The sequence below is a fragment of the Saccopteryx leptura genome, chromosome 6 (assembly GCF_036850995.1).
Source record: "Saccopteryx leptura isolate mSacLep1 chromosome 6, mSacLep1_pri_phased_curated, whole genome shotgun sequence".
In the NCBI taxonomy this organism is placed as follows: Eukaryota; Metazoa; Chordata; class Mammalia; order Chiroptera; family Emballonuridae; genus Saccopteryx; species Saccopteryx leptura.
The window spans coordinates 75,764,180-75,792,109 of record NC_089508.1 but is presented as its reverse complement, the minus strand read 5'-3'; the positions used below and the strand labels follow the sequence as shown (position 1 = coordinate 75,792,109).

The 27,930-nt window shown below is 40.2% G+C and overlaps 1 protein-coding gene across 4 annotated transcripts in view; it reads left to right on the top strand.

The window, feature by feature from the left end:
• GOLM2 (golgi membrane protein 2) overlaps nt 1-27,930 on the top strand; it is a 123,716-nt gene that overhangs the window by 43,691 nt on the left and 52,095 nt on the right. For all 4 annotated transcript variants that reach the window (XM_066341612.1, XM_066341614.1, XM_066341611.1 and 1 more), the window contains exons 3-6: nt 3,165-3,267; nt 6,908-6,998; nt 11,162-11,306; nt 11,948-12,028. In XM_066341612.1, coding sequence (XP_066197709.1) covers nt 3,165-3,267; nt 6,908-6,998; nt 11,162-11,306; nt 11,948-12,028 — 420 coding nt within the window. The remainder of the gene's footprint in view (nt 1-3,164; nt 3,268-6,907; nt 6,999-11,161; nt 11,307-11,947; nt 12,029-27,930) is intronic.

Genomic DNA, 27,930 nt, shown 5'->3' with positions numbered 1-27,930 from the left:
TGCCATCTGTTGGGATCTCATTGTCTCTGTAGACCCAACATCCAAAGCCAGAGAGGCCAGAGCTTCTGCTACCTCTGGCCCTTTATTTTAGGAGATGGGACCAGAGATCAGTAACAAGCTGAATATGTTATTTAGGGATACTTGACCTCAGATTTGTTACTTTTATCTCAAGTAGGGGTAATGGGTAAAAAACTATAGAGAGCCACCATGTTTACATATTGGAAAATTAATAGATTAGGAAGAGAAATTTAAAAATGTGGCTCAACTGAACTCATAGAAACAGAAACTAGAATAGTGGTTACCATGGTATGGGGGTGGGAGGGGGAGGGGGATATGAGGAGATGTTGGTCAAAGTGTACAAACTCTTGGTTATAAAGTGAGTAAATTTTGAGAATCTAACATAGAACATGGTGATTATAGTTAACAATACTTTTTCATATACTTGAAAGTTGCTAAGAGAGTGCATGTTAAAAATTCTCATAACAGGCCCTGGCCGGTTGGCTCAGCGGTAGAGCGTCGGCCTAGCGTGCGGAGGACCCGGGTTCGATTCCCGGCCAGGGCATATAGGAGAAGCGCCCATTTGCTTCTCCACCCCTCCGCCGCGCCTTCCTCTCTGTCTCTCTCTTCCCCTCCCGCAGCCAAGGCTCCATTGGAGCAAAGATGGCCTGGGTGCTGGGGATGGCTCTGTGGCCTCTGCCCCAGGCGCTAGAGTGGCTCTGGTCGCAATATGGCGACGCCCAGGATGGGCAGAGCATCGCCCCCTGGTGGGCAGAGCTTCACCCCTGGTGGGCGTGCCAGGTGGATCCCGGTCAGGCGCATGCGGGAGTCTGTCTGACTGTCTCTCCCTGCTTCCAGCTTCAGAAAAGAAAATGAAAAAAATAAATAAATAAATAAAAAATAAAAAATAAAAAAAAAATCTCATAACAGAAATGATCATTATGTGAGATGATAGTGGTGTTAGCTAATGCAACAATAGTAATCATTTCACGATATGTAAGTGAATTGAATCAACAGGTTGTATACATTAAACTTACACAATGTTATATCTCAATTAAATGTTTTTAAAATAAAAAATATGGCTTGAATATTTTAAACATATTTACTAAATACAAGTACTTTATGTGAATTATTTACTCTCCATACCTGATTATTATATAACAGCTATTATTATGCATATAGTTAAACCTTTTATTTATATACCTAAGTGAATATTCATGTGACTTCAAAATTTTTATTTGTTGTCATTGCCACAGATAGGGTGCCACAATAAAATCTAGAAAGAGGAAAAAATAAAGTGCTCAGAATTCCACCAGTAAACATAATCACTAGTAGCACTTTGATATATTTTTTAGTTCATTTTTGTACATTATATTTCTATATAATTACATTATAAATAGATGTTTACATATGTTTTTATAAAAACTTATATCCCAAGCATTTTTGGAGTGCCTATGAAGTAATAAGACTAATTCTATAAGCCCTCATGAAAGGTCGATATTTTATTTTATTACTATTATTTTTTTTTTAGAATTTATTTATTGATTTTAGAGAGGAGAGAGAGATTATACCTATAATATTGGTACATTATAGGTAGACACTATATTTTAGTCTTAATGGATATTGCTTATGTAGAATAGACTTCTGTTCTCCTTTGTAAAAATTAAGAGTTCCTTAACTATTTTTTTTTGTTGTATTTTTTTGAAGTTGGAAACGGGGAGAGACAGTCAGACAGACTCCCGCATGCGCCCCACCGGGATCCACCGGGCACGCCCACCAGGGGTGAAGCTCTGCCCACCAGGGGGCGATGCTCTTCCCCTCTGGGGCGTCGCTCTGCCGCGACCAGAGCCACTCTAGCGCCTGGGGCAGAGGCCAAGGAGCCATCCCCAGCGCCCGGGCCATCTTTGCTCCAATGGAGCCTTGGCTGTGGGAGGGGAAGAGAGAGACAGAGAGGAAGGAGGGGGGGGGGTGGAGAAGCAAATGGGCGCTTCTCCTATGTGCCCTGGCCGGGAATCGAACCCGGGTCCCCCGCATGCCAGGCCGTCGCTCTACTGCTGAGCCAACCGGCCAGGGCCCCTTACCTACTTTTAACTGCTAAGGCTGTTAGCTAATTTTCTAATCATCTTCTAAGAAAATGATATTTCTGTGGCTGAATTTCTTTTATTTATAGCATCAGATGAAGGACAGTGTTTCTAGAAAATGTGCGGTCACTGATTATGGATAGGTGTTCACAAAAGAGTATCTGGCCTGGCTTCTAATTTACTTTCCAGTTTGGAATTTTATATCATTCACTATAAATAAAACTTTCAGCCCTAGTCCAGGAATTATGAGCTTTGAAAATGGAATTTTGGTATATGTGGACCTAGTATCAGTAGCAGAACCAGAAATGAGATCTAAAGTGATTGGCATCCAAGTTGGGAGTCAAATGTGATTTAAAATGAAAAAGAAACCTTGAATTCTGTACCTATTGCAAGCATGTCTAAAAAATATGATTTTCCTGCCTACTTTTATAAAGCAGGTAGGTTTAATGCTGTGTGTAGGTGGGGTTTTTTTTCTTCTGGTACTTTTTTCACAGCTTATATGTCTATATAATGTGAAAAGATGTGCAATTTTTTTTATAGATGTGAAAGCCACTGAGGGGTTTTTTTCTTGTTTTTTTTTTTTTTGTTTTTTTTTTTAGAGAGAGATAGGAAGGGAGAGAGATGAGAAGCATCAACTTGTAATTACATCACTTTAGTTGTTCATTGATTGCTTCTCATACATGCCTTGACTGGGTGGGGGTGCTCCAGCCGAGCCAGTGACCCCTTGTTCAAGCTATTGACCGTGGACTTCAAGCCAGTGACCGTGGGGCGCTGTCTATGATCCCACACTAAAGCCAGTGACCCTTACCCTGAGCTCAAGCCAGTGACCTTGGGGTTTTGAACCAGGATTCTCAATGTCCCAATTCGATGCTCTATCCATTGTGCTACCATCTGATCAGGCAGGGCTATCTTGTATTAAAAGCAAATGTTATATGCCAAGGCAATTAAATGGGGTACTATTTATATAATTTAACTGACTAAAGAAATTGAGAAGTATATATAATTTTTAAACATCCCATAACTTCTCACTAGGAAACATTAAAGTGAGTAAACTTTATTTCTTTGATTCTTACCTTGTGTGGCTAGAGCAACTTGCTGAGCTTCGTCAGGAATTTCTTCGACAAGAAGACCAGCTACAGGACTATAGGAAGAACAATACTTACCTTGTGAAGAGGTTAGAATATGAGAGGTAAGGTACTATGTGCAACAGACATGAATCTGGAATATTTGTCTTACTTTGGGACAATTCATGTTTTCCTTCTGCTTTCTGTTTTTTCTTCTCTTCTTTCATTTTCTTAGGTCTTATTATTATTATTATTATTTTTTTTTTTTGTATTTTTCTGAAGCTAGAAACCGGGAGAGACAGTCAGACAGACTCCCGCATGCGCCCGACCGGGATCCACCCGGCATGCCCACCAGGGGGTGACGCTCTGCCCACCAGGGGGCGATGCTCTGCCCCTCCGGGGCGTCGCTCTGCCAGGACCAGAGCCACTCTAGCGCCTGGGGCAGAGGCCAAGGAGCCATCTCCAGCGCCCGGGCCATCTTTGCTCCAATGGAGCCTTGGCTGCGGGAGGGGAAGAGAGAGACAGAGAGGAAGGAGAGGGGGAGGGGTGGAGAAGCAAATGGGTGCTTCTCCTGTGTGCCCTGGCTGGGAATCGAACCCGGGCCTTCCACACGCCAGGCCGATGCTCTACCACTGAGCCAACCTGCCAGGGCCTCTTAGGTCTTTTAAATTGATTTTCTATTGCCTCTTTGAAGTCCATACTCTTTTATTTTTATATATTTAACACCATGAAAATATCTATTACATCAGGGGTCCCCAAACTACGGCCCATGGGCCGCATGCAGCCCCCTGAGGCCATTTATCCGGCCCCTGCCACACTTCTGGAAGGGACACCTCTTTCATTGGTGGTGAGAGAGCATAATTCCAGTTAAAATACTGGTCAGTTTGTTGATTTAAATTTACTTGTTCTTTATTTTAAATATTGTATTTGTTCCCGTTTTGTTTTTTTACTTTAACATATGTGCAGTGTGCATAGGGATTTGTTCATAGGTTTTTTTTTTTGTTTTTTTTTTCTTTTCATTTTTCTGAAGCTGGAAACAGGGAGAGACAGTCAGACAGACTCCCGCATGAGCCCGACCGGGATCCACCCGGCACGCCCACCAGGGGCAATGCTCTGCCCACCAGGGGGCGATGCTCCGCCCATCCTGGGTGTCGCCATGTTGCGACCAGAGCCACTCTAGCGCCTGAGGCAGAGGCCACAGAGCCATCCCCAGCGCCCGGGCCATCTTTGCTCCAATGGAGCCTTGGCTGCGGGAGGGGAAGAGAGAGACAGAGAGGAAAGCGCGGCGGAGGGGTGGAGAAGCAAATGGGCGCTTCTCCTGTGTGCCCTGGCCGGGAATCGAACCCGGCTCCTCCGCACGCTAGGCCGACGCTCTACCGCTGAGCCAACCGGCCAGGGCCATAGGTTTTTTTTTATAGTCCGGCCCTCCAACTGTCTGAGGGACAGTGAACGGGCCCCCAGTGTAAAAAGTTTGGGGATCCCTGTATTACATGATATGTGGTATCTGCCTGTGTAATATAGAAAATCTTGCCTGAGTTCTATTGAATTAGATGTGGCAAAGACAGAAAGCAGATTAAGATTCATGAGTCTTCTCAAGGGATATCCAGAAGACAGCACTGGGAGAGGTCCCCAGAAGAGTGGAGGACTGAGTTCTAGTTGCTTCTCTTGCCTTTTATTTCAGGCCCCTTGCTTACATTGCTACACTTAGTTGATGATGAGTTTAGGGAACTTTTTAGGGGCCTTTCTAGCAATTACTCTTTAAAGACCTTTGTTGTATCTTTAATTGATTTTATAGTAAAAGGTGTTTTTTAGGTCTGCACACCAAAAATTAGATTTGCCATATTTTAAAGTACCATTTACCCATTTCTAACTTTTTACTTTTGTAAGTTACCAATATGCATCCACTTACATACATGTACTTGAATCTAACAATACTCAATAATTTCCCATACACCTATAGGATTAAAGGTTTAACATATTTAGAGTTTATATATTATTGCAACCTGTTAATGTACCAAAGCTTGTTTAATCTCTCCCAGTTGCTGAACTATTATTGTAGTTTTCCTTTTCTTACACTATTATGACTACCAACTATAAAACTTTTTATGAGAAAAGGATTTTTTCTCTCTTATGTTATTCACTGGTGTATATTCTCAAATACAGAGTTCCTGACATAGAATGCTTTATTGCTTTTGTCACTCTTTTCACATACAATATATGAAAGATTGCTTTCTTATTTTTTTAAAGATTTTATTTATTGATTTTACAGAAAGGTGATGGGGGCCCTGGCTGGTTGGCTCAGTGGTAGAGCGTCGGCTCAGCGTGTGGAAGTCCTAGGTTCAGTTCCCGGCCAGGGCACACAGAAGAAGTGCTATCTGCTTCTCCACCTTTCCCTTTCTCCTTTCTCTCTATCTCTCTCTTCTCTTCTGGCAGCCAAGGCTCGATTGGAGCCAAGTTGGCCCAGGCACTGAGGATGGCTTCATGGTCTCTGCCTCAGGCGCTAAAAAATGGCTCTGGTTGCAACAGAGCAACAGCCCAGATGGGCAGAACATCGCCCCCTAGTGGCCATGCTGGGTGGATCCCGGTCCAGCGCATGTGAGAGTCTGTCTCTCGGCCTCCCTGCTTCTCACTTCAGAAAAATACAGAAAAACATGGTGGGGAGCGAGATGTATCAACTCATAGTTGCTTCACACAAGTTGCTTACTTGTCATATGTGCCTTGACCGGGTGAGCCCAGGGTTTCAAACCAGCACCCTCAGTATTCCAGGTCTACACTCTATCTACTGCACCACTGCAGGCCAGGCAAAAGATTGCTTTCTAACATGACTGTACTAACTTATAATGTAAATGTTTCCCCATAGTCCCACCAACATTGACTTTTATAATTCTAACTTATTTTTGCGAGTATAGGAATAAAGTATTTTATGAATATAAGAATACTGTAAATACCTGTAGGAAATTTAATTTGCATTTTAATGGTGAAAGTTAACATATTTTTGTGTATTAACTATTAGTTTCTTTTTGCATGAACAATCTATTTGTATCCTTTGACTACTTTGCAGTGGAAATTCAGTCTTAGTATCTGTTTGGTTGCTTTACATTTTCTCTTAATGATTCCAGTCTCATCTTTATTAGTTTCTTCTATTCTTGCTCTTCTTATGGTTTATTATTCTGTTAAAGTACTAACTGTTGGATGAATCATCCTCTGCCCCTCCTATTAACTCTCATAATTTTTTCTCATCTATTACTATATTTTGGTTCCACAGTTTTTTCCTTTGTAGTATTTTTCTATTCTGTGATTAAAGTGGCTTTGACAGTTGATTCTTATAAATGCAATTTTTTCCCTGTGTCCATGAGTTTTTTCTTTCTTTTTATATTTTGCTCAATCCCACCTCTACTTTGCCCCAATACCTTCAGCCTGCTCTTTATTTATGAGTCTGTCTCTATTGTGCTTGTTAGTTCATTTTTCATATGTGGAATCTATTGAACAAAATGAACTAAATGCAATTTTTAAAAAGAAACTTATCTTTCTAATTTGTGGTTTTTTTAAATTTAGCTTTATCTGTATTTTTTATCATTTATTAAAGATTCAAATATTTTAAAATTTTTCATTGTGAGCTATATTTATGTCTGGTCTTTGTCCTCCCTTGCCCATTCTCTTGCTAATTGAATGCTTCATCTTTATAAATGTAAGTTTTCAACTTCTAGACAACTTTGAGACTACAACACAAGATAATATAGTCTAAAAAATGACTCTGTAATTTAGTTTTCAGTGTGGACAACAAATCAAGGAATTAAGAGCACAGCATGAAGAAAATATTAAAAAGTTAGCAGACCAGTTTTTACAGGAACAAAAGGTAAATGAAAAAGAATACTTAAAATATGTTCTTACTATAAACCTTGTTACTTAGAAATTAAAATATGTACTTTTGTCATACAAAATTGTATTTTTAAGTATTCTAGCCTGCCTAATTCTAAAATGACTTGTAGTGGCTTTATTGTTGAGAAATTAGATACTTACAAAAACATAACCTTTACTCTTAAAACTAATTTCAAGCTAAATATCCCTTATCTGTCTTATAAAAATTTTTTTTTTGCTATTAATGTATTTCCCAGAAAGTAAAGTCAAAAACATTTAACTGAAAAGTCAGTTACTTCCTACTTTATGCTTTTGAGAATCAAAAAATAATTGAAAAATCTTTCCCCTTAATTAGAAATCTTTGTAATTATGAATTTTTTTTTAAACCTAGAAATAAAACATTAGCCACTAGCCACTATTTTGATTCATATTTTTGGGGTGGCAAATTCTTTAATTAATTTATACATTTTTAGTTGATATATATTATAAAGGCCCTGCTAGAAATGGAGTTTATCTAAAGATTACTAGTCATTAGGAAATTCATTTTTTTACACTTGTAATCTCATCTAACTGTGGTTTGTATAAAGTCTTGTGATTTAAAGTAAAAAGAAGTTGAACAGTAAAAAATATTTATGTTGCTCTTTGATAGCATCTCCTCTAAAGGACTAGAAGTTAAGGAGACTAGATTTTCATTCTTAGCTGTTTTACTCTTTTACAGCATGATATTGAGGACATTGTTTTTTCTGTATTTCATTTTTTGAATCTACAGAGTAGAGTAGCTGCTGCCTGTCTGTAATTTAAGATGTGAGGATAGATTGCTGGAAGATGACAGGCCTGAGTAAGCTAGAGGCATAGAGGAATTGAGAACAAGCAGAAAGCATTACTGAGACACTGGATCATTAGAGAAGCATAATAGAACAGAAAAGGAAGGGAAGAGAGGTTGCTATTCCATTTGTGCTATTACAAGTCCATATAAATAATGGGGTAAGTTTGCTCTCTTCTATTCTTCCAAGCCTATGCTTAAAAGAGAGCTTTTCCCTTTTTATAGGCAAGTGTAGTTCTCTCTTTCTGCTCTTCTGTACTGGGCTATTTTTGTATTATTAACTAATTAATGTACTCTTCAATAATTCTATTCCCTTATAACTGCCTTAAATGGAACAGGTAGGAAGGGGGAGATGCTTAGAGTAACACACTAGCCCTTACCCTTTAGACCAGCTGCCTGTTCTACTCCCTACCCTTTATACCCTATTTAACTGCTCTAACAAATTGATTCTGTGAAATTTGAGGGTTTTTTCCACAGTAACAAATCCAATGAAAGTTATATGATATAAATTGTACAGTGTGTCTGTAAAGTCATGGTGCACTTTTGACCGGTCACAGGAAAGCAACAAAAGACGGTAGAAATGTGAAATCTGCACCAAATAAAAGGAAAACTCTCCCAGTTTCATACCTATTCAGTACAGTTCGATGTGGGCTCACGCACAGATTTTTTAGGGCTCCTTAGGTAGCTATCCCGTATAGCCTCTACAGACTCGGCACTGACTGATGGCCTACCAGAACGGGGTTTCTCCACCAAACTGCCGGTTTCCTTCAACTGCTTATCCCACCAAGTAATGTTATTTCTATGTGGTGGCGCTTCATTATAAATGCGCCGATATTCACTTTGCACTTTAGTCATGGGTTCGAATTTAGCGAGCCACAGAACACACTGAACTTTCCTCTGTACCGTCCACATCTCCACTGGCATGGCCGTGGGCTGCTCCGCTGTATCCCCGGTGTTACACCATCATCTGCGCATGCGCACATGCTGCCACATCATCCTACAGAAACTGGGACAGTTTTCCTTTGATTTGGTGCAGATTTCACATTTTTATCATCTTTTGTTGCTTTCCTGTGACTGGTCAAAGTGCACCATGACTTTATTTAGGGATTTTTTTTTTAACCAAGTAATTTAGAAATTACTCTGGAAAAGGAGCCAACTAAATCCAACCTGTTTCCTATTTTCATACTACCTATGGGCAAACAATGATTATTACATTTTAAAATGGTTGAAAAATCAAAGAATATTTTGTGATGGGAAAATAGTAGTAAACTCACAGTTTTGAATCTATAAATACAATCTTTTGGAATATAGTTACACTTACTTGTTTACTGCTTTCATGCAACAAATGAAGAAAAATGTGGACCAGAGGAGGCTGAGGAAACCTGAGGACTTAAATGCAATGTAGTATCCTGGATTGGATCCTGGAACAGAAAAAAGACTTACTATATTTTTTGCTCCATAAGACGCACTTTTCCTACCCCCCCAAAAGTGGAGGGGAAAATGCCTGTGCGTCTAATGGAGTGAAAAATATGGTATTTTATTAATTTTTTTTTTTTTTTTGTATTTTTCTGAAGCTGGAAACAGACAGACTCCCGCATGCGCCTGACTGGCATCCACCCGGCAAGCCCACCAGGGGCGACGCTCTGCCCACCAGGGGGCTATGCTCTGCCCCTCCAGGGCGTCGCTCTGTCGAGACCAGAGCCACTCCAGCGCCTGGGGCAGAGGCCAAGGAGCCATCCCCAGCGTCTGGGCCATCTTTGCTCCAATGGAGCCTTGGCTGCGGGAGGGGAAGAGAGACAGAGAGGAAGGAGAGGGGGAGGGGTGGAGAAGCAGATGGGCGCCTCTCCTGTGTGCCCTGGCCGGGAATCGAACCCTGGACTTCTGCACGCCAGACCGACGCTCTACCACTGAGCCAACCGGCCAGGGCTTATTAAATATTTTAACACACCATTTGGTTCAGAATATTTTTTTTCTTATTTTTCTCCTTAAAACCTTAGGTATGTCTTATGGTCAGGTGTGTCTTATGGAGCGAAAAATATGGTGAAATCTAAAGTCTGGAGTTTGGTCAATTGTATACTAATGTTAGTGTCTTAGTTTTGCAAATGTGCCATGATAATATAAAATGTTAACACTAAAGGAAATTGATGAGGATTAGTTACTTTTCTGTGAAGTTAAAATTATTTCAGAATAAAAAATTTATTAAAAAACAATTAGCTGCCCCTTTACCAAATCACCAGGATTGTACTTAGAAAACCCTCTTATTTTTTTAAGAATATTTAATATTGTCCATTCACATAACACATCAAAGGGACACCTTTAAACTATTTTAAATGGAAAAGTATTTCTGAACAGTAGTTTGTTGACTTTTCAATTTCATTTCTTATTGTTTTTTTTAGTATTTTAGAGTTTGCAAACCATATATAAAAGCATTAAATGGGGGGGGGGCAAAAGGTTTATAGATGTGAGTACACAAAACACAGCTTATTCTTATGTTATTATTTATTAATTATTGTATTTTCCACACGAATAAGTGAAAACTACTTTTGCCCCATCCTGTATTAAGTATAGGACATATATGACAAACCAAGCATATCTTCTTGACTCTTAGTCTCCCAATTTTCTACTGAGGCAGCTCAACCAATATAAAAGAGAAAACTGGCCCATTAATAAAATTGAGTCAAGCCTAACCATATACCTGAAGATTTAAGCTTGCAAAGAGATGATATGGTTTGGAGCAGGTTGGAAGGAGCACTGACCTGGTGTATTTTCTGCCATTACTTCTTATGCTTTGGTGGTCTGCGAACCTGGGAAGGAGTCGGCCTGTTAACTACCATTGCTGTTTCTGCTTGGGGAAAAGCCTTACAATGTCAGTAGCCATTTATCACATTTGAGGGGCCACCTGTGTGCCAGTTTTCTGCTGCCTGCCATCCTGCTGGATTACAGCATTTGTCTATAAAGAACCTACCCTTCCCATAGCACACAGGACAATGCCCAACAGTAGGTATCTATAATAACCTACAGTGCTCAGCAAGACTCTCTTCTTGCAGAATCATTCCCCTAGCATAGCCAAAGGGAATTACCTCTGCCAACATTTTAGGCCAGTTACTGTAAATAGAGACTTTAAAAGGTGTTGTTGGTTATTTTTTGACTTTGTATCTGATAATAAAAACTGAACAGGAAATAATATTATATCCCATATCTCCAAGTGTTTGAAATTTGGACCTATGGTATATGTTTTAGAAAGTGAACTGTTTCAGAACATTTAGGTAATAGTTTTGTCAATGATTTAATGTTTTGAACTGAAAAATATTTATTGTTACCAAATCTTTATTTAACAGCAAGAGGCCCACAGGTTTGAATTAAAAGATGGAAATGAATTGGGTATAAACAATCATGCAGCACCTAAAAATCTTCCAAAAGTACCTGAGAATTCTGTAGCAAAGAATGAAGAACCATCAAGCAATCATATTCCACATGGTAAAGGTATTACAATTATTTTGTTTTGTATTAATAGGATATTGACTTTTCTCTGTTTTTTTGTTTTTTTATATTCAGTGAGAGGAAGGAAGGCAGAGACAGACTCCTGCCTGCGCCCCCACCAGGATCCACCCGGCAAGCCCATTAGGGGCAATGCTCTGCCCATCTGGGGCGTTGCTCCGTTGCTCAGCAACCAAGCTCTTCTTAGGGTCAGAGGTGAGGCCATGGAGCCATCCTCAGTGCCCAGGGCCAACTCACTCCAATGGAACCATAGCTGTAGAAGGGGAAGTGAGAGAGGGAGAGAGGGAGAGAGAGAGAGAAAGAGAGAGAGAGAAGTGAGAGGGGGAGGGGTGGAGAAGCATATGGACACTTCTGTGTGCCCTGACCGCGAATTGAACCCTGGACATTCACTGCCAGGTTGATGCTCTACCACTGAGCCAATTGTGCCAGGGCCATGTTGTTTCAAATTCAGATCCTTTAGTAGAAAAAGAACAGTAAGTTATTTTAGAGCTACAACTATGTCCAAAGCAAAGTATATAGATATTCAGTCAGTATAGCTTATTGCTTTAGAAACTGATTATTATCTTCCTTCAAATTCAATTTATGTAAGGAAATATATAGAATTATATCTTTTATTACTTGGGCAGAACAAATCAAACCAGGTGGTGATGCAGGAATGCCTGGAATAGAAGAGAATGACCTTGCAAAACTTGAAGACCTTCCCACTGGTAAGTAAAAATTAGAGTATTTCAAGTGATCATATTATATTTCATGTGACTCTATTTTCTTTTTGAATAACACTTGAGAAAAGTCACAGATATTTGTATGATTAATATTTCCTGTTAATTACCCATTAATTAGCAGGACTTTTGGATATAATTCTTTGAAAAATTTTGCTAAATTGTATAAAGTACTTGTTTTTGCCTTGATGATAGTCAACCATATTTGAACCTTTTCTTTTTTGACTCTAGTGTTATTGTTCATGATAGTTATGCTATGTTAAAGCCATTTATGCTTACTAAAAGTGCATATGGCTCATTTCTTTCAGACTGTTTCCAGATTGCTCTGTTGTTGATGTGTCTTAATATGGCATAGTCATACTGTTACATAGGTTTTTAGAACTTGGTTTATCCTTTCAGTTAATTGCCCCACACTTTAAATAGTTTATTCACTATTTTTTCTCTTTTTTTCTTGTATGGTCACTTTGGTTCAATGTATATCTCTTCCTTCATTAATGTATCTGTTTCTTTTTTATTTCAATTTAAAGTTTGTGTCACTGCTGCTCTCCTAATCTCATTCAGTTTTTTTCAGGTCTCTGTTTTCCTTATTTCCTGGCTATCATAGGTATCTTTTCCTGCCTACTCTAATTTATTATGGTAGAAAATTGGCATTAATAGCATGTCTGTGGTTATTCTTGGCTGTTTTTATTCCTTTTAAACTCAGTTATTACTGCTATGGTTGTGACTGACTGTATGAGCCTGAAGTGGCTGAGTCTTTGAAGTCCAAATGAAGTATTAGTACTTTCATTTGTATTGGTTTGTTTTCTTCTCAAATTCTTTCATATCTATATTCCTTTGTGTTCCAAGTCACAGTATATTCCTAAAGATAAGGACGAGAGCAGTAACATGAATATAAAAATATGGAGTTAGAATTAGCATGATTTATTTGTTTGTTTTAATTTTTTTATTCATTTTAGATAGGAGAGGACAGGAGAAAGAGAAGGGGGGAGGAGCAGGAAGCATCAACTCCCATATGTGCCTTAACCAGGCAAGCCCAGGGTTTCAGACCGGCAACCTCAGTATTCTAGGTTGACGCTTTATCCACTGCACCACCACAGGTCAGGCACACATGATTTGTTTGTAAGGCAATAAAGTTATTCAGTGATTCTTAAAAGTGTACTCCTTGAACCACTGTATCAGCATTACACAAGGACTTGTTAGAAATGCAAATTCCTTTTTTTTTAGTCAGAGAAGGGGAGGCAGAGACATGCCTGCATGCGCCCCAACTGGGATCCACTTGGTAAGCCCATTAGGGGGCGATGCTCTGCCCATCTGGGGCCCTTGCTCAGTTGCAACTGGAGTCATTTTTTTGCTCCTGAGGTGGAGGCCATGGAGCCATCCTCAGCGCCTGGGGCCAACTCACTCCAATTTAGCCATGGCTATAGGAGGGGAAGAGAAGAGAGAGGGAGAGAGAGAGAGAGAGAAGCAAGAGGGGAAGGGGTGGAGAAGTAGATGGGCGCTTCTCCTGTATGCCCTGACTAGGAATCGAATGCAGAACTTCCACACGCTGTGCCAACACTCAACCACTGAGCCAACTGGCCAGGGCCAGAAATGCAAATTCTTGTGATAAAGCCCAGCAATGTGTGTTGTACCGAGCTCTCCAAATGGTTTTGATTTATGCTCAAGTTTTAGAACCACTAGCTAGACATTAAGGAAATGTTGAGAGCAAAGACTATGTATTCTTCTCAATTTCTGCTATACTTTATTCCTAGACTTACTGAGGTTTTGATTAATCTCTTTTACATTGCCCTTATTTATTTTTTAAGCTCCACCCAAATTTTTTTATTTATTTTTTTACAGAGACAGAGAGAGAGTCAGAGATAGGGATAGACAGGGACAGAAAGACAGGATGGAGAGATAAGAAGCATCAATCATTAGTTTTTTGTTGCGCATTGCAACACCTTAGTTGTTCATTGATTGCCTTCTCATACGTGCCTTGACCGCGGGCCTTCAGCAGACCGAGTAATCCCTTGCTGGAGCCAGCGACCTTGGGTCCAAGCTGGTGAGCTTTTGCTCAAACCAGATGAGCCCGCGCTCAAGCTGGCTACCTCGGGGTCTCGAACCTGGGTCCTCGGCATCCCAGTCTGATGCTCTATCCACTGCGCCACCACCTGGTCAGGTCCAAAGTTTTGCCAAGGATAAACTGCAGGTTTCTCATATATAGAAGCACTTTATTAAGTTAGTCAAAGGTTATTTACCTACTTACATGCATTTGTTTTTCATGTCACATATCTACAAAAATATATTTACGTGTAAACATAATTTCTTTTACTTTTTTTGTCCATCTCTACATAGTTTTCAATTTAAAATTTTATCATTACTACCCTAAATGTGTAATGTCTCAATTTATTTTCTCATTGGTCCACTATCATAATTTATTTACCTATCCACCAGGAAATTCCAAAGTAAGGGTAAAATGAAATGGGAATGCATGAGGTCTTAGAAATTTTCTCTTAAGCATTTTTAGGTATATTATCCTTATCAGAAAGTGGTTTTTAAATATCTTTCATACATGAGTGACTTCAGTAGGGCAAACATTTTATCTTGCTTCTGCTTGCTTAAAAAAAAAAAAAGCATACACTCAGATTATTAGATGTAAAAGGGATAGGTAATGCTACTTTTGATTAGATGCCAACAAATTCAAGTTTGATTTTCACAATATGAATTTGCCATATTTACTCATAATGGTTGTGGCATTATAGTTTAGAACTGGAAAAACACTGAGAAAATACATATTTTTTGTAAATTTAACATTAATATCCAATATTAATATATGGACACTGTCTATGGTGTCATGGTATATTAGAGGCCTTTCTCAGAATTAGTTTCTCTTTCTCTCTTTTTAAACAAATCAAAAGCTTAGTTGGGATTTTAAAGGATTCGAATCCAGGAGGCACAGACTCAGAAAAGACCTGAAATATGTGCCCTAATTTTTTTTTTTGACAGAGACAGAGAGAGAGATAGGGACAGACAGACAGGGAGAGAGAGAGATGAGAAGCATCAACTTTGTTAGGGCACCTCAGTTGTTCATTCATTGCTTTCTCATATGTGCCTTGATGGGTGTGGGGGGGAGCTACAGCAGAGGGTGTGATCTATTCCTCAAGCCAGTGACCTTTGGGCTCAAGCCAGAGACCATGGGGTCATGTCTCTGAACCCATGCTCAAGCTGGTGAGCCTGCACTCAGCCAGCAACCTCGGGGTCTCGAACCTGGGTCCTCCGCATGTATCCACTGCGCCACTGCTTGCTCTGGCTTTCCTATTTTTTTTTTATATTTGATTTAATGTGATTTGGAAATTATATGCTGTATGTGGTTATAGTTTGTTTTTTAGCGTTTATTCTGCTTGGTGTTCTCTGAAATTCCTGAATCTGTAGTATGATGTCTGACATTAATTAGGGGAATTTCTATCATTATTATTTCATATATTTCTTCTGTTATTTTTCTCTCTTGCTTACTCTTCTTATATTTCCATTACACTTACGTTATATCTTTTGTAGTTGTCCTAGATACTCTGTTCTGTTTTCTCTTCCAATCATCAGTCTCTTTCCTTTTATTTATTTATTTTTGTTTCTGAGGATTCGTTTGATGTGTCCTCTATCTCAGAGCTTTTTCCCTCAGCCATGACCAATCTACTAATAAGCCCTTCAAAGGCATTCTTTATTTTTACCTCTAGTATTTCTTTTTGGTTCTTTCTAGGATTTCCATCTCTTTACTTACATTGTCCATCTGTTCTTGTATGCTGTCTACTTTATCCGTTACAGTAGTAGTTTTCTACCACTGCATTAGTGTCCTCATCATATTAATCATAGTTATTTTATATTCCTAGTCTGATAATTCTAACATTTCTGCCAAGTTTGATTCTGTCTCTTTAAGGTGTGTTCTTTTCCTTTTAGTCTGACCTGTAATTTTTTTTTAAGTGAGAGGAGAGGAAGCAGACAGACTCCCACTTGCACCGCAACTAGGATTCATCTGGTAACCCCTGTCTGGGGCCAGTGCTCAAATCAACCAAGCTATTCTTAGCGCCTGAGGCTGATGCTCAGACCATCCAAGCTATTGTGCCCTGGGCCAGTGCTCAGACCAATCAAGCCATCGGCTGTGGGAGAAGGGAGAGTGGGAGGGGAAAGAAGCAGATAGTTGCTTCTTTTGTGTGCCCTAACTGGGAATTGAACCTGGGACGTCCATACACCAGGCCAGTGCTCTATCCACTGAGCAAACCAGCCAGAGCCATTTTCTTTTTTTTTTTAACCATTTAATTTTTTTCATTACAGTTGATGTACAATGTATATTAGTTTAAGGTGTAGAACCCAGTTATTAGACATTTTTATAACTTATAAAGTGATCACCCCGATAAATCTGGTAACCATTTGACACCATAAATAGTTATTACAATATTATTTACTTTATTTCCTATGATGTACTATATATCCCCATGACTATTTTATAACTACCAATTTGTACTTTTAATCCCTTCTCATTTTTCATTTGTCCCCCACAACCTCCCTCCCATCTGAAATCATCTGGCATTTATCTTCTTCTGTCTTACTTATCTCATTCAACACAATATCCTCTCAGTTCATCCATGTTGTTGCAGATGGCAAGATTATATTTTTTTGTGAGTCATATTCCATTGTGTATATGCACCACTTCTTTATCCATTTATCTGTTGATGGAAACTTAGGTTGCTTCCATATCTTGGCTATTGTAAATGATGCTGAAATAAACATATGGATATCTATGTCTTTTAAATTTATCATTTTGGGTTTCTTTGGATAAATACTTGGAAGTAGATATGTTTTGTGTCATTAGGCAATTTTGTCCTTGTATGAACCTCATAGAATGTACTTACTAGATGATATAGACTACTACATACATAGGCTCTGTGTCATAGCCTATTGCTTCTCAGCTACTAGTCTGTTCAACATATTATTGTACAAAACAGTACAATATTAAGTCAAGCACAAGAGAAAATGATGCAATCAAGAAACATAATCAGGCCCTGGCCGGTTGGCTCAGCAGTAGAGCATTGGCCCACTATGTGGAAGTCCCAGGTTTGATTCCTAGTCAGGGCACACAAGAGAAGCGCCCATCTGTTTCTCCACCCTTCGTCTTCTCCTTCCTCTCTATCTCTCTTTTCCCCTCCCGCAGCCAAGGCTCTATTGGAGCAACGTTGGTCTGGGTGCTGAGGATGGCTCCATGGCCTCTGCCTCAGGCGTTAGAATGGCTCCAATTACCATAGAGCAATGCCCCAGATGGGCAGAGCATAACCCCTAGTGGGCATGCTGAGTGGATACTGGCGGGCGCATGCGGGAGTTTGTCTGACTGCCTCCTCGCTTCTAACTTCAGAAAAATACAAAAAATAAAAAGGAGATACAATCAATAGAAGATTTAAGATGCTACCACTGGCATATCACAGCATCATACTTTACAGCAAACTTTTTCACAGTAGAAAGAATACACTGTAAAATAATGATAAAAACTATAATACAGTAAATACATAAACCAATAACAGTTATTCATTGTATGTCATTATCAATTATTATTTACTATACATAATTGTATGTGCTGTACTTTTATACTACTGGCAATGTAGTAGGTTGTTTACACCAGCACCAGAGCAAACATTCAAATAATGTACTGTGCTACAATACTACAACAGCAGTGACTTCACTATGCAATAGAAAATTTTCAGCTCCATTACAATCATGCATGGTCAGTCATTCACCAAATTGTCATTATGTAGCTCATGACTGTATTTTCCTTCCCCAGGTCAGTTAGGTTCTGATAATACTCCAGCAGGTTAGGCTTTGTTTAACTAGATTCTCCTGAGGGTAGGTTTTTTGTTTTGTTTGTTTTTTTGTGACAGAGACAGAGAGAGGGACAGATAAGGACAGACAAGACAGGAAGGGAGAGAGATGAGAAGCATCAATTCTTCATTATGGCACCTTAGTTGTTCATTGATTGCTTTCTCATATGTGCCTTGACTGGGGAGTGGGGGGGGGGCTACAGCAGACCGAGTGACCCCTTGCTCAAGCCAGTGACCTTGGGTTCAAGCTGGTGAGCTTTGCTCAAACCAGATGAGCCCGCGCTAAAGCTGGTGACCTTGGGTTTTCAAACCTGGGTCCTCTGTGTCCCAGTTCGACGTTCTATCTACTGCACCACCACCTGGTCAGGCAAGGGTAGGTCTTTTTAAAAACACATGGTTTGGCAGATTTCAGAATGGTTCCTTTCACCTGTGGGATTTTTCTCTAATATTTACTATGGGAACCTAGTTGAGTTAGTGGAGGCAAATCTCACAATATTGTGGGGTTACCTCTATGAGTGGGTCCCCCTGGAGTTTTTAACAATCTGAGTTGTCCACACTGAGCCTCTACCAATTCATCAGTTATATATAGTTCAGGGTTTCCTACCCTGGCATTGATTCCTGTGGCAGTTTCTGCTTGTGTCTCCTGTCAGCCATGACTGCCTGTATTCGTCTGTCTCTCCAGTCCTGGAGGCAGTGGCTTGCCTGTGTCTTCCTCTCTCTTATGGAACCAAGAAGAGTTCATTTTTCAGCCTGGTTAGCGTGTTTACTTGTTGGTACAGAGTGGTGACTTCTAAGCTACTTGCATGGGGAATCTGAAATAGGAAGTTCTCTGGATTAATTTTTGAATCTCCTTAAATTGGTAGTTCTTTGTTTTGAAAATTATTCATAACAATAAGGTGACCAACTGTTTTACCTGAAAAGGAGGACAAAAATAATTTGAAGAAAACAATATCGTAAATAAAAGAAACACTTTATTCATTGCAACAATAATACACTATAATATGATAAATGCATAAGAAAAACATTTGTGCCCGGGCCGGTTGGCTCAGTGGTAGAGCGTCGGCCTGGCGTGCAGGAGTCCCGGGTTTGATTCCCAGCGAGGGCACACAGGAGAAGCGCCCATCTGCTTCTCCATCCCTCCCCCTCTCCTTCCTCTCTGTCTCTCTCTTCCCCTCCCGCAGCCAAGGCTCTATTGGAGTGAAAGTTGGCCCAGGCGCTGAGGATGGCTCTGTGGCCTCTGCCTCAGGCGCTAGAATGGCTCTGGTTGCAACAGAGCAGCGCCCCCTGGTGGGCATGCTGGGTGGATCCCTGTCGGGCGCATGCAGGAGTCTGTCTGATTGCCTCCCCGTTTCCAGCTTCAGAAAAATACAAAAAAAAAAAGAAAGAAAAGAAACACATTTGTGATATTTTGTATTGTAATTATGCTTACATGCTTATTTATTTTTAATAATTGTAAGAAAAAAACTACTTGACGAATCGTCATGTCAAAAAATATTATCTAAATGAGTACTTTTCCATTGAATGAATATTTTTTGTCAATGTATCATCTTGTAACAATATATTGGAAATATCTGAACAAGAAATAACCTTCATATTGAATCATATGTGAATTGTGCTTACTTGTCTATTTTGAATATTCACTGAGAAAGAAATAATCGTGAGTCTACAATGATGTATGTGCCGTGCCGTGTTTCAGTAAGAAGTACACAAAGCCATTTGCGAACTCAGTATATCTTGCTCTTTCTCAAGGTCTCTTGTGTGGAGCGCATGCGTCTCATAATCGCGTCTCTCCACACTGTACTGATGCTTGATGAATCATCATGTCAAATACAAATACGTAACATCACACGCAATGGATCGACTCTGCATCAATCGAATATGGACATTTACATATTAGTAGTCTTCAATATCAAAAAGGAGGGCATGTAGGAGGACACATTTCAAGGGAGGACAGAACTTACAAAAGAAGGACTGTCCTCCCTAAAGCAGGATGATTGGTCACCTTAACAGTTACCCTTAATTATTTAGAGAAGTATTTTGAATAAGGAGATTATTTTGACATAATTACTGGTGAAAAAAACTGAGTTGTGTAGTCAGTCAGATGCAAACACAAAGGAAAGCCATGTTGTATCTCTTTGTACCTTGAGTTCCCAGCATGATGCCTTGCATATGGCAGGGTCCAAGCAGTGTGCGTGGTTGAATTACCAGGATATTGTTAGCAATGAGGCAGTAGTCTCTAGTGTCAGATTGCCTGGATTCAAACATTTGGTTCTATCTTTTAATTGCCCTTATCCTTATCAATGAAATAGGATAACAACCTCATAGGGTGAATGTGAGATTTAAATCTAAAACACTTAGAATAGTGCTTGGCACATAGCCAGTGCTCTGTTAATCTTAGCTTCTATTGTTATGATGATTTCATATCATTATAAACATATTTGTTATCTCCTTGTTACCCTTTTACTGTTTCTTTTCTCTCTGAAGTAGTCAATGCCAAAATTGTTAGGGCCTACAATTGGAGTTTCTAATGGCTATAGAGTCAATAACTCTACAGAGTAAGATGAAAGAACACACCCTAGGGCCCTGGCTGGGTGGCTCAGTGGTAGAGCATTGGCCCGGCATGTGGATGTCCCAGGTTTTGTGGTTCCTGGTTATGGCACACAGAAGAAACGCCCCATCTGCTTCTCCACCCTTCCACCCCTCCACCCTTCTACCCCTCCACCCTCCTCCTCCTGCAATCATGGTTTGATTGGAGTTACCTGGCCCTGAGCTCTGAGGATGGCTCCATGGCCTCTGCGTCAGGCACTACGAAGAGCTTGGTTGCTGAGCAAGGGAGCAGCACCCCCCAGATGGGCTTGCTGGGTGGATCCTGGTCAGGGTGCATATAGTAGTCTGCCTCTCTGCCTCCCCTCCTCTCACTGAATAAAAAAAAAGAAAAAGGAAAAAGAACACACCCTTGTAATTTAAAAATAGACTCATGTGTTAATGACAGGTTTTTTTATGATAGCCAGTACTATACTGTACTAGAAACTATAGTAGAGCAGTGCTGAACAATATTAAAATACAGCTTTGAAACAATCAAGTCGTTTATAGCATGTGGCTATGATTCATCTGGTGTTTTAGCTTTTCCATTTCCAAAGCCATGGAGCTAAACCTCATTAGGTTTTATTTGTTTTTAATGTTGATTTGGAGCTAGGCATCAAGATTGTACAGACATCTATAACATATTACCTTCTTGACCTGTATTTTGCCTACATGTTTTTTAGGCACCTGTGATATTAGGCAGTTATATATTTATACCACTAGTTTTCTAACTATTTTAGATTAAGAAACGTTCTAAACATACAGAAAAACATAAAGAATAATATAATGAGCCTGACCAGGTGGTGTTGCAGTGGATAGAGCATGGACACTGAGGAGCTTGGTTCGAAACTTCATGGTCATTGACTTGAGCCCAAAGCCTTCTGGCTTGAGCAAGTAACTGGCTAAGCTGGAGCTGCCCCCACCCACTGCGGTTAAGACATGTAAAAGAAAATAGTCAATTAACAACTAAAGTGCTGCAGCTTTGAGTTGATGCTTCTCATCTCTCCCTTTCTGTCTCTGTCTCTAGCTAAAACAAACAAAAAAAAAAACCACCCCAAAACATTATATATATATTGAATAGCCAAGTACCCACAGCTCTAGAAAAAAACAAACAAAAGTAACATTTTGCCACATTTGTTTCAGATATTTCTGTTACTGATCTTACTGTTAAAGAAATAAAACATTACTGGTAAGTTAAAGGCTCTCAGTGTAGCCTCCAGATCCCATTCCTGTCTTCTTTCTTAGAGGTAACTACTATGCTGAGATTGGTATGTTTCAATTTACACACATGTTTTAGCATTTTACAGTGTTTGTAAGCATCTATAAACTAAAAAGTATTGTTTGCTATCTTAAACTTAAAATAAATGTCTTTTGTGTATATTATTCTGCAACTTGTTTTTTCCCTCACTAGTATGATTGGAAGATTTGTCTATGTATCTTGACAAACCTGTGGCTTTTTAGCAGTTATAATTATTTCATTGTAAAAATATACCATAATCAGGCCGCTTCCAATTTTTTGTTATTTATACAATATTACAGTAGACATTCTTGTATATGTTTTCTTGTATAAGACATTCTTGTATAAGTCTCCAGATACTTCTAATATTTGATTTGTACGATGAGATAAAAATATAAGGCTGCTGCTAACTAGAGGACAGGAGGACAGGCCTAGAAATGTAACTGTCCCAGTCCCTATCCAGTCACTGAAGGTTGAGGAAATCAATTGCTCAACAGACTGCTAACCTAAAACAATTCTCAGAATAATGATTACAAAGTTGTGTACAAAAATATAAGTTTAGCCTCACTGGTGGTGGCACAGTGGATAGAACATTGACCTGGGATGCTGAAGTCCCAGGTTCAGAACTCTGAAGTCCCTGGCTTGAGCATGGGCTCACCAGCTTGAGCCGTGGGTTCACCAGCTTGAGTGGGGAGTCGTCTATGATCACATGGTTGCTGGTTTAAAGCCCAGGGTGGCTGGCTTGAGCCTAAGGTTGCTGGCTTGAGCAGGGTTCACTGACTTGGCTGGGTTTCCTGTCCCCCCAGATCAAAGCATTCATGAGAAGAAGTCTGTGAACAACTAAAGTGATGCAACTATGATTTGATGCTTCTCATCTCTTTCCCTTCCTGTCTGTCTCTGTCTCTGTTTCTCTCTTTTGCAAAAAGAAAAGGAAAGAAAACTATAGCTTGGTTGCCTGTTTTAATAGTTGTATTGTAATACTATCATGCTCATTTGTTTATGTATTACCTATGACTGCTTTTGTGCGAGAATGGCAGAGTTGAGTTTGGCCTATAAATTTATAATATTCAGTAGCTGGCCATTTAAGAAAAAGTTTTCAAAGATCTTTGTTATAGAAGAAACAAATTATGTAAAATTTAGTAGTTTTTGGAGTAGGGGAACATACTTACACTAGCATAATATCAAGTTCTAAGTATTCCTGAAAATTTCTACAAAAGAAACATAAACTTCTAATAATACATTTGGTTTAACACTTTTTTTCATTATAATATTTTATGTGGCCACAATTTATACTATACAGAATTAAGAAAAAGGAATCAAGGAATCAAAATAGTCTTCAAATAGCAAGTATCAGTCAGGGAGAATGGGATATTTAGGACTTCTTGCCTGACCAGACAGTGGCACAGTGGATAGAGCAACCACTTGGGATGCTGAGGACCCATGTTTGAAACCCCGAGGTTGCCAGCTTGAGCACAGGCTCATCTGGCTTGAGTGTGGGCTCTCCAGCTTGAGCATGGAATCATAGACATAATCCCATGGTCGCTGGCTTGAGCCTGAAGGTCACTGGCTTGAAGCCCAAGGTTGCTGGCTTAAGCAAAGGGTCACTCGCTCAGCTGGAGCCCCCAAGTCAAGACACATGAGAAGCACTAAGATGCCACAACTATGAGTTGATGCTTCTCATCTCTCTGCCTTCCTGCCTGTCTGTCGCTGTCTCTCACTCTCTCTCACAAAAATAAAATAAAAAACAAGCAAAAAATTATACTGCTAAATATTATATTTTAGAGGTTATTCTAGGCCGTGATGGCAAACTTTTTTATAAAAACCACCGACTTTTGCAGTGCTGGTCAACCTGGTCCCTCCTGCCCACTAGTGGGCGTTCCAGCTTTCATGGTGGGCGGTAGCGGAGCAACCAAAGGGCGCCACGATTGGCCCACCATGAAAGCTGGAATGCCCACTAGTGGGCGGGAAGGACCAGGTTGACCAGCACTGCAAAAAATGGACGGGTTTGGCCCTGGCCGGTTGGCTCAGCGGTAGAGCGTCGGCCCGGTGTGCAGGAGTCCCGGGTTTGATTCCCAGCCAGGGCACACAGGAGAGGCGCCCATTTGCTTCTCCACCTCTCCCCCTCTCCTTCCTCTCTGTCTCTCTCTTCCCCTCCCGCAGCCGAGGTTCCATTGGAGCAAAGATGGTCCTGGCGCTGGGGATGGCTCTGTGGCCTCTGCCTCAGGCGCTAGAGTGGCTCTGGACGCAACAGAGCGACGCCCCAGAGGGGCAAAGCATCGCCCCCTGGTGGGCATGCCGGGTGGATCCTGGTCGGGCGCATGCGGGAGTCTGTCTGACTGCCTCCCCGTTTCTAGCTTTGGAAAAATGGGGAAAAAAAATGGACAGGTTTTATTTATTTATTTAAACAGAGACAGAGAGAGAGAGTCAGAGAGAGGGATACATAGGGACAGACAGACAGGAACGGAGAGAGATGAAAAGCATCAGTCATCAGTTTTTCCTTGCAACACCTTAGTTGTTCATTGATTGCTTTCTCATAATTGCCTTGACTGGAGCCTTCAGCAGACTGAGTAACCCCTTTCTTGAGCCAGCAACCTTGGGTCCAAGCTGGTGAGCTTTTGCTCAAACCAGATGATCCGGCGCTCAAGCTGGCAACCTCGGGGTCTGGAACCTGGGTCCTTCTGCATCCCAGTCCAATGCTCTATCCACTGCTCCACCTCCTGGTCGGGCAAAAATGGGTGGTTTTTATAAAAAGGTTTGCCATCACGGTTCAGGGATCCTTTACATTTTGTACCATTTCATACAAAATGTTAGCACTTTACAAGGATATAATTCCATTTACCTTACCTCATTCTTTATGCTGTTGTCACATATTTTACTTCCCAGAATTTTCAGTATTTTTCCTTTTGCTTTTAAAAGCCTTTTAAGAAAATACGAGAAGTGCATCAGACTGGAATGCTGAGGTCACCAGTTTGAAACCCTGGGCTTGGCCAGTCAGAGCACATACAGGAAACAACAAAGATGATGCTTCCCACTTCTCCCCCTCCCACTTTCTCTCTCTCTTTGTCTCCTCTCTCTAAAAATCAATAAATGAAATCTAAAAAAAGAAGAAAAAGAAGAGAACTGCTTTTAAGATTTTTCTCTTTAGCTTTAATTTTTATTACTTTGACTAATATGTGCCTTGGTATGATGTTCTTTATATTTATCCTGCTTGGCATTCACTGAGATTTTTTCAGTCTGTGGGCTTATGTTTACCACTAAATTTGGGGAATTTTTAGCCTGTATTAAAATTCAAATATTTTTACCTTATTTTCTCTTTCCTTTCTTGTGGAACTTAAGGTGCATGACATTTCAGACTGCTTGATATTGTCCGCTGAAGTTCTGTTAAGTTTTTTTGCAATATTTTTTTCTCCTTCAGTTTATTTAATGTCTTTGACCTGTCTTTAAGTTCATTGACCCCTTTTCTACAGTGTTTAGCCTGTTGTTTAAAGCCCTGGCTGGATGATAGCTCCGTTGGTTAGAACATCGTCCCGAAGCCGAGAGGTTGTCAGTTAAGTCTCCAGTCAGGGCACATGCAAGAACGGATTAATGTTCCTCTCTCTCTCTCTCTCTCTCTCTCTCTCTCTCTCTACCCCTTCCTCTTGGGCTAAAATCAGTAAATAAAAAAAATTAATAAATAAATAAAGTCTATTCAGTTCTTTTAATCTTTTTTTTTATTTCACATATTGTATTTTCAGTTCTAGAATTTCCATTTGGTTCTTTTTTAGTTTCCATTTCTTCACAAGATGTCTCCTGTTTTCCTTTAAATCTTGTACATACATGTAACAGTTGTATACAAGTCCTGGTCTGCTGATTTTATCAAATGGATTATTTTTTAGTCTATTTCTGTTGATTACTTTTTCCTTGAATATGGGTCAGATCCCCTGCTTCTTTGTATGTCTAGTTATTGTATTATGAGCTGTCTGAATGCTGTACTAAGGAAATATGGATTTTATTGTCTTATACTAAAGGGTACTGAGTTTTGTTGTAGTAAACAGTGAAATTACAGATCATCTTCATTCTGTCAGGCCTGGTTTTATGCATGGTTAGGGCAGGTCAGTTTTGATTTTGTTCTTGATTTGAGGGCATGGCCCTTAACTCTAGGGTGTAATACCTACTTTTATATAAGGATTTGTAGCATCTCATATGAATTCCCAAGATGCTCAGAGAAGATTCTCTACTATGGCTGGGCCAGAGATCCATTGTCTTCAAGTGCTTAACTTGACTCTGTTATTTCTCTTTAGCTCTTAGCCCTGCAGCAGGTACTCTCTGTTAGGCCCAATAGAGTCTAAGTCTGTGTATACACAGCCCAGGCTTTGGCCAAAGACTCAACAGGAATATCCATGCAGATTTCTGCATGCCACCCCCCATTTCACCTCACACAGCCCCTTTCTCTGTAATATTCTGTCCTATGAATTTTAGCTTCCTCAGCAGCCCAAACTCTGATGATCTCTTCCTCCTCAGAGATTGCCCATCTGATGTATATCTCTTCTTTAAGAACTAGTTTTGTGCTGCTGGTTGTCCATTGCCTAAAAACAGTTGTCTTATTTTGTCTATATTAAAAATTATTTATGGCCCTGACAGGTTGGCTTAGTGGTAGAGTGTTGGCTGGGTATATGAATGTCCTGACTCAGTTCCTGGTCAGGGCACATAGGAGACGTGACCACCTGCTTCTTCACCCCTCCCCCTTCTCTCTCTCTCTTTCTCTCTCTCTTCCTGTAGCCATGGCTTGATTGATTTGAGAGCATCGGCCCTGGGCGCTGAGGATGGCTCCTTGGAACCTCTGCTCCAGGCACTAAAGATAGCTCGGTTTTGAGCATGGCCCAAGATGGGCAGAGCATTGGCCCCAGATGGGGGTTGCTCCATGGATCCCACTTGGGGCGAATGCGGGAGTCTGTCTCACTATTTCCCCTCCTTTCACTTGGAAAAGAAAGGGAAAATATTATTTAGGGCATTTAGAATATTGGAGGGTAAGTCCAATACTGGTTAAGTTCCTTTTTTTTTTTTTTTGACAGAGAGAGTCACAGAGAGGACAAATAGGGACAGATAGACAGGAAGGGAGAGAGATGAGAAGCATCAGTTCTTCATTACAGCACCTTAGTTGTTCAATGATTGCTTTCTTTTATGTGCCTTGACCAGGGGGCTACAGCAGAGTGAGTGACCCCTTGCTCAAGACAGCGACCTTGGACTTCAAGCTGGTGGCCTTTGGGCTCAAGCCAGCAACCATGGAGTCATGTCTATGATTTTGTGCTAGGCTGGTGAGTCCACACTCAAGCCTGATGAGCCTGTGCTCAAGCCGACAACCTCAGGGTTTCGAACCTGATTCCTCCACATCCCAGTCCCTCCAAAGTGTCCTAGTCCAACACTCGATCCACTGTCTGGTCAGGCCCATTTTGTGCCACTGCCTGGTCAGGCCCAAATTATGTAAATGATCTCCAACTTTTGAAAGAACTTCATTCAGCTCACAGACCAGGTCTTAGGAGTTATATGAGAACATCACTTTAATATAGTCTCTGTGGACATGTCTAGGCATAGCCTGTTTATTGTGCTTTGCTTTATTGCGCTTCAAAATGTTACATTTTTTACAAATTGAAGGTAAGATCTTACAGCAACAATAAAGATTACAACTCACTTTATCAAGGTGGTCTAGAGCCAAACCCACGATATATTGAGGAATGCCTGTACCTATATCTCATGGACAGCTGAGATGGTCCCACAAACCAATATATGAGCAATTATAGGCATGTTATATTTGTTCATGTTCACAGAGTGAAGTAACATAAGTATTATATATTACATCAGAGTTTCATGAACTTCTGAAAATATTACTCAGGATTTATAAACTAATCAGGAGGCTCAATAAATTGATTATGGCAGGTAGTTTTATATTAAATGTTTTTATTTCTTTAATCCTCATCTTGGACTCCTTTTTCATCTAAGGATAAATGCTTAATTTTGACAACTCTAAATACATAAGTATATATTTGAAAGGAGTTCCCGGACCCAATTATTTTGTGTGTGGAGACTTCTAGAGACCAGCAAACAATTCTCAAAAGCCATCAGTGTGTCTAAGAATTCAGATTAATTCTGACACTGGCTACCCAGAGATAGAATCAGGTTCCATAGGTGAGGGCTCTGTCTCACAAGACGGTCCGCCACTTCAGTCGCCGATCACAAGCCCAGGTTGTTACCTG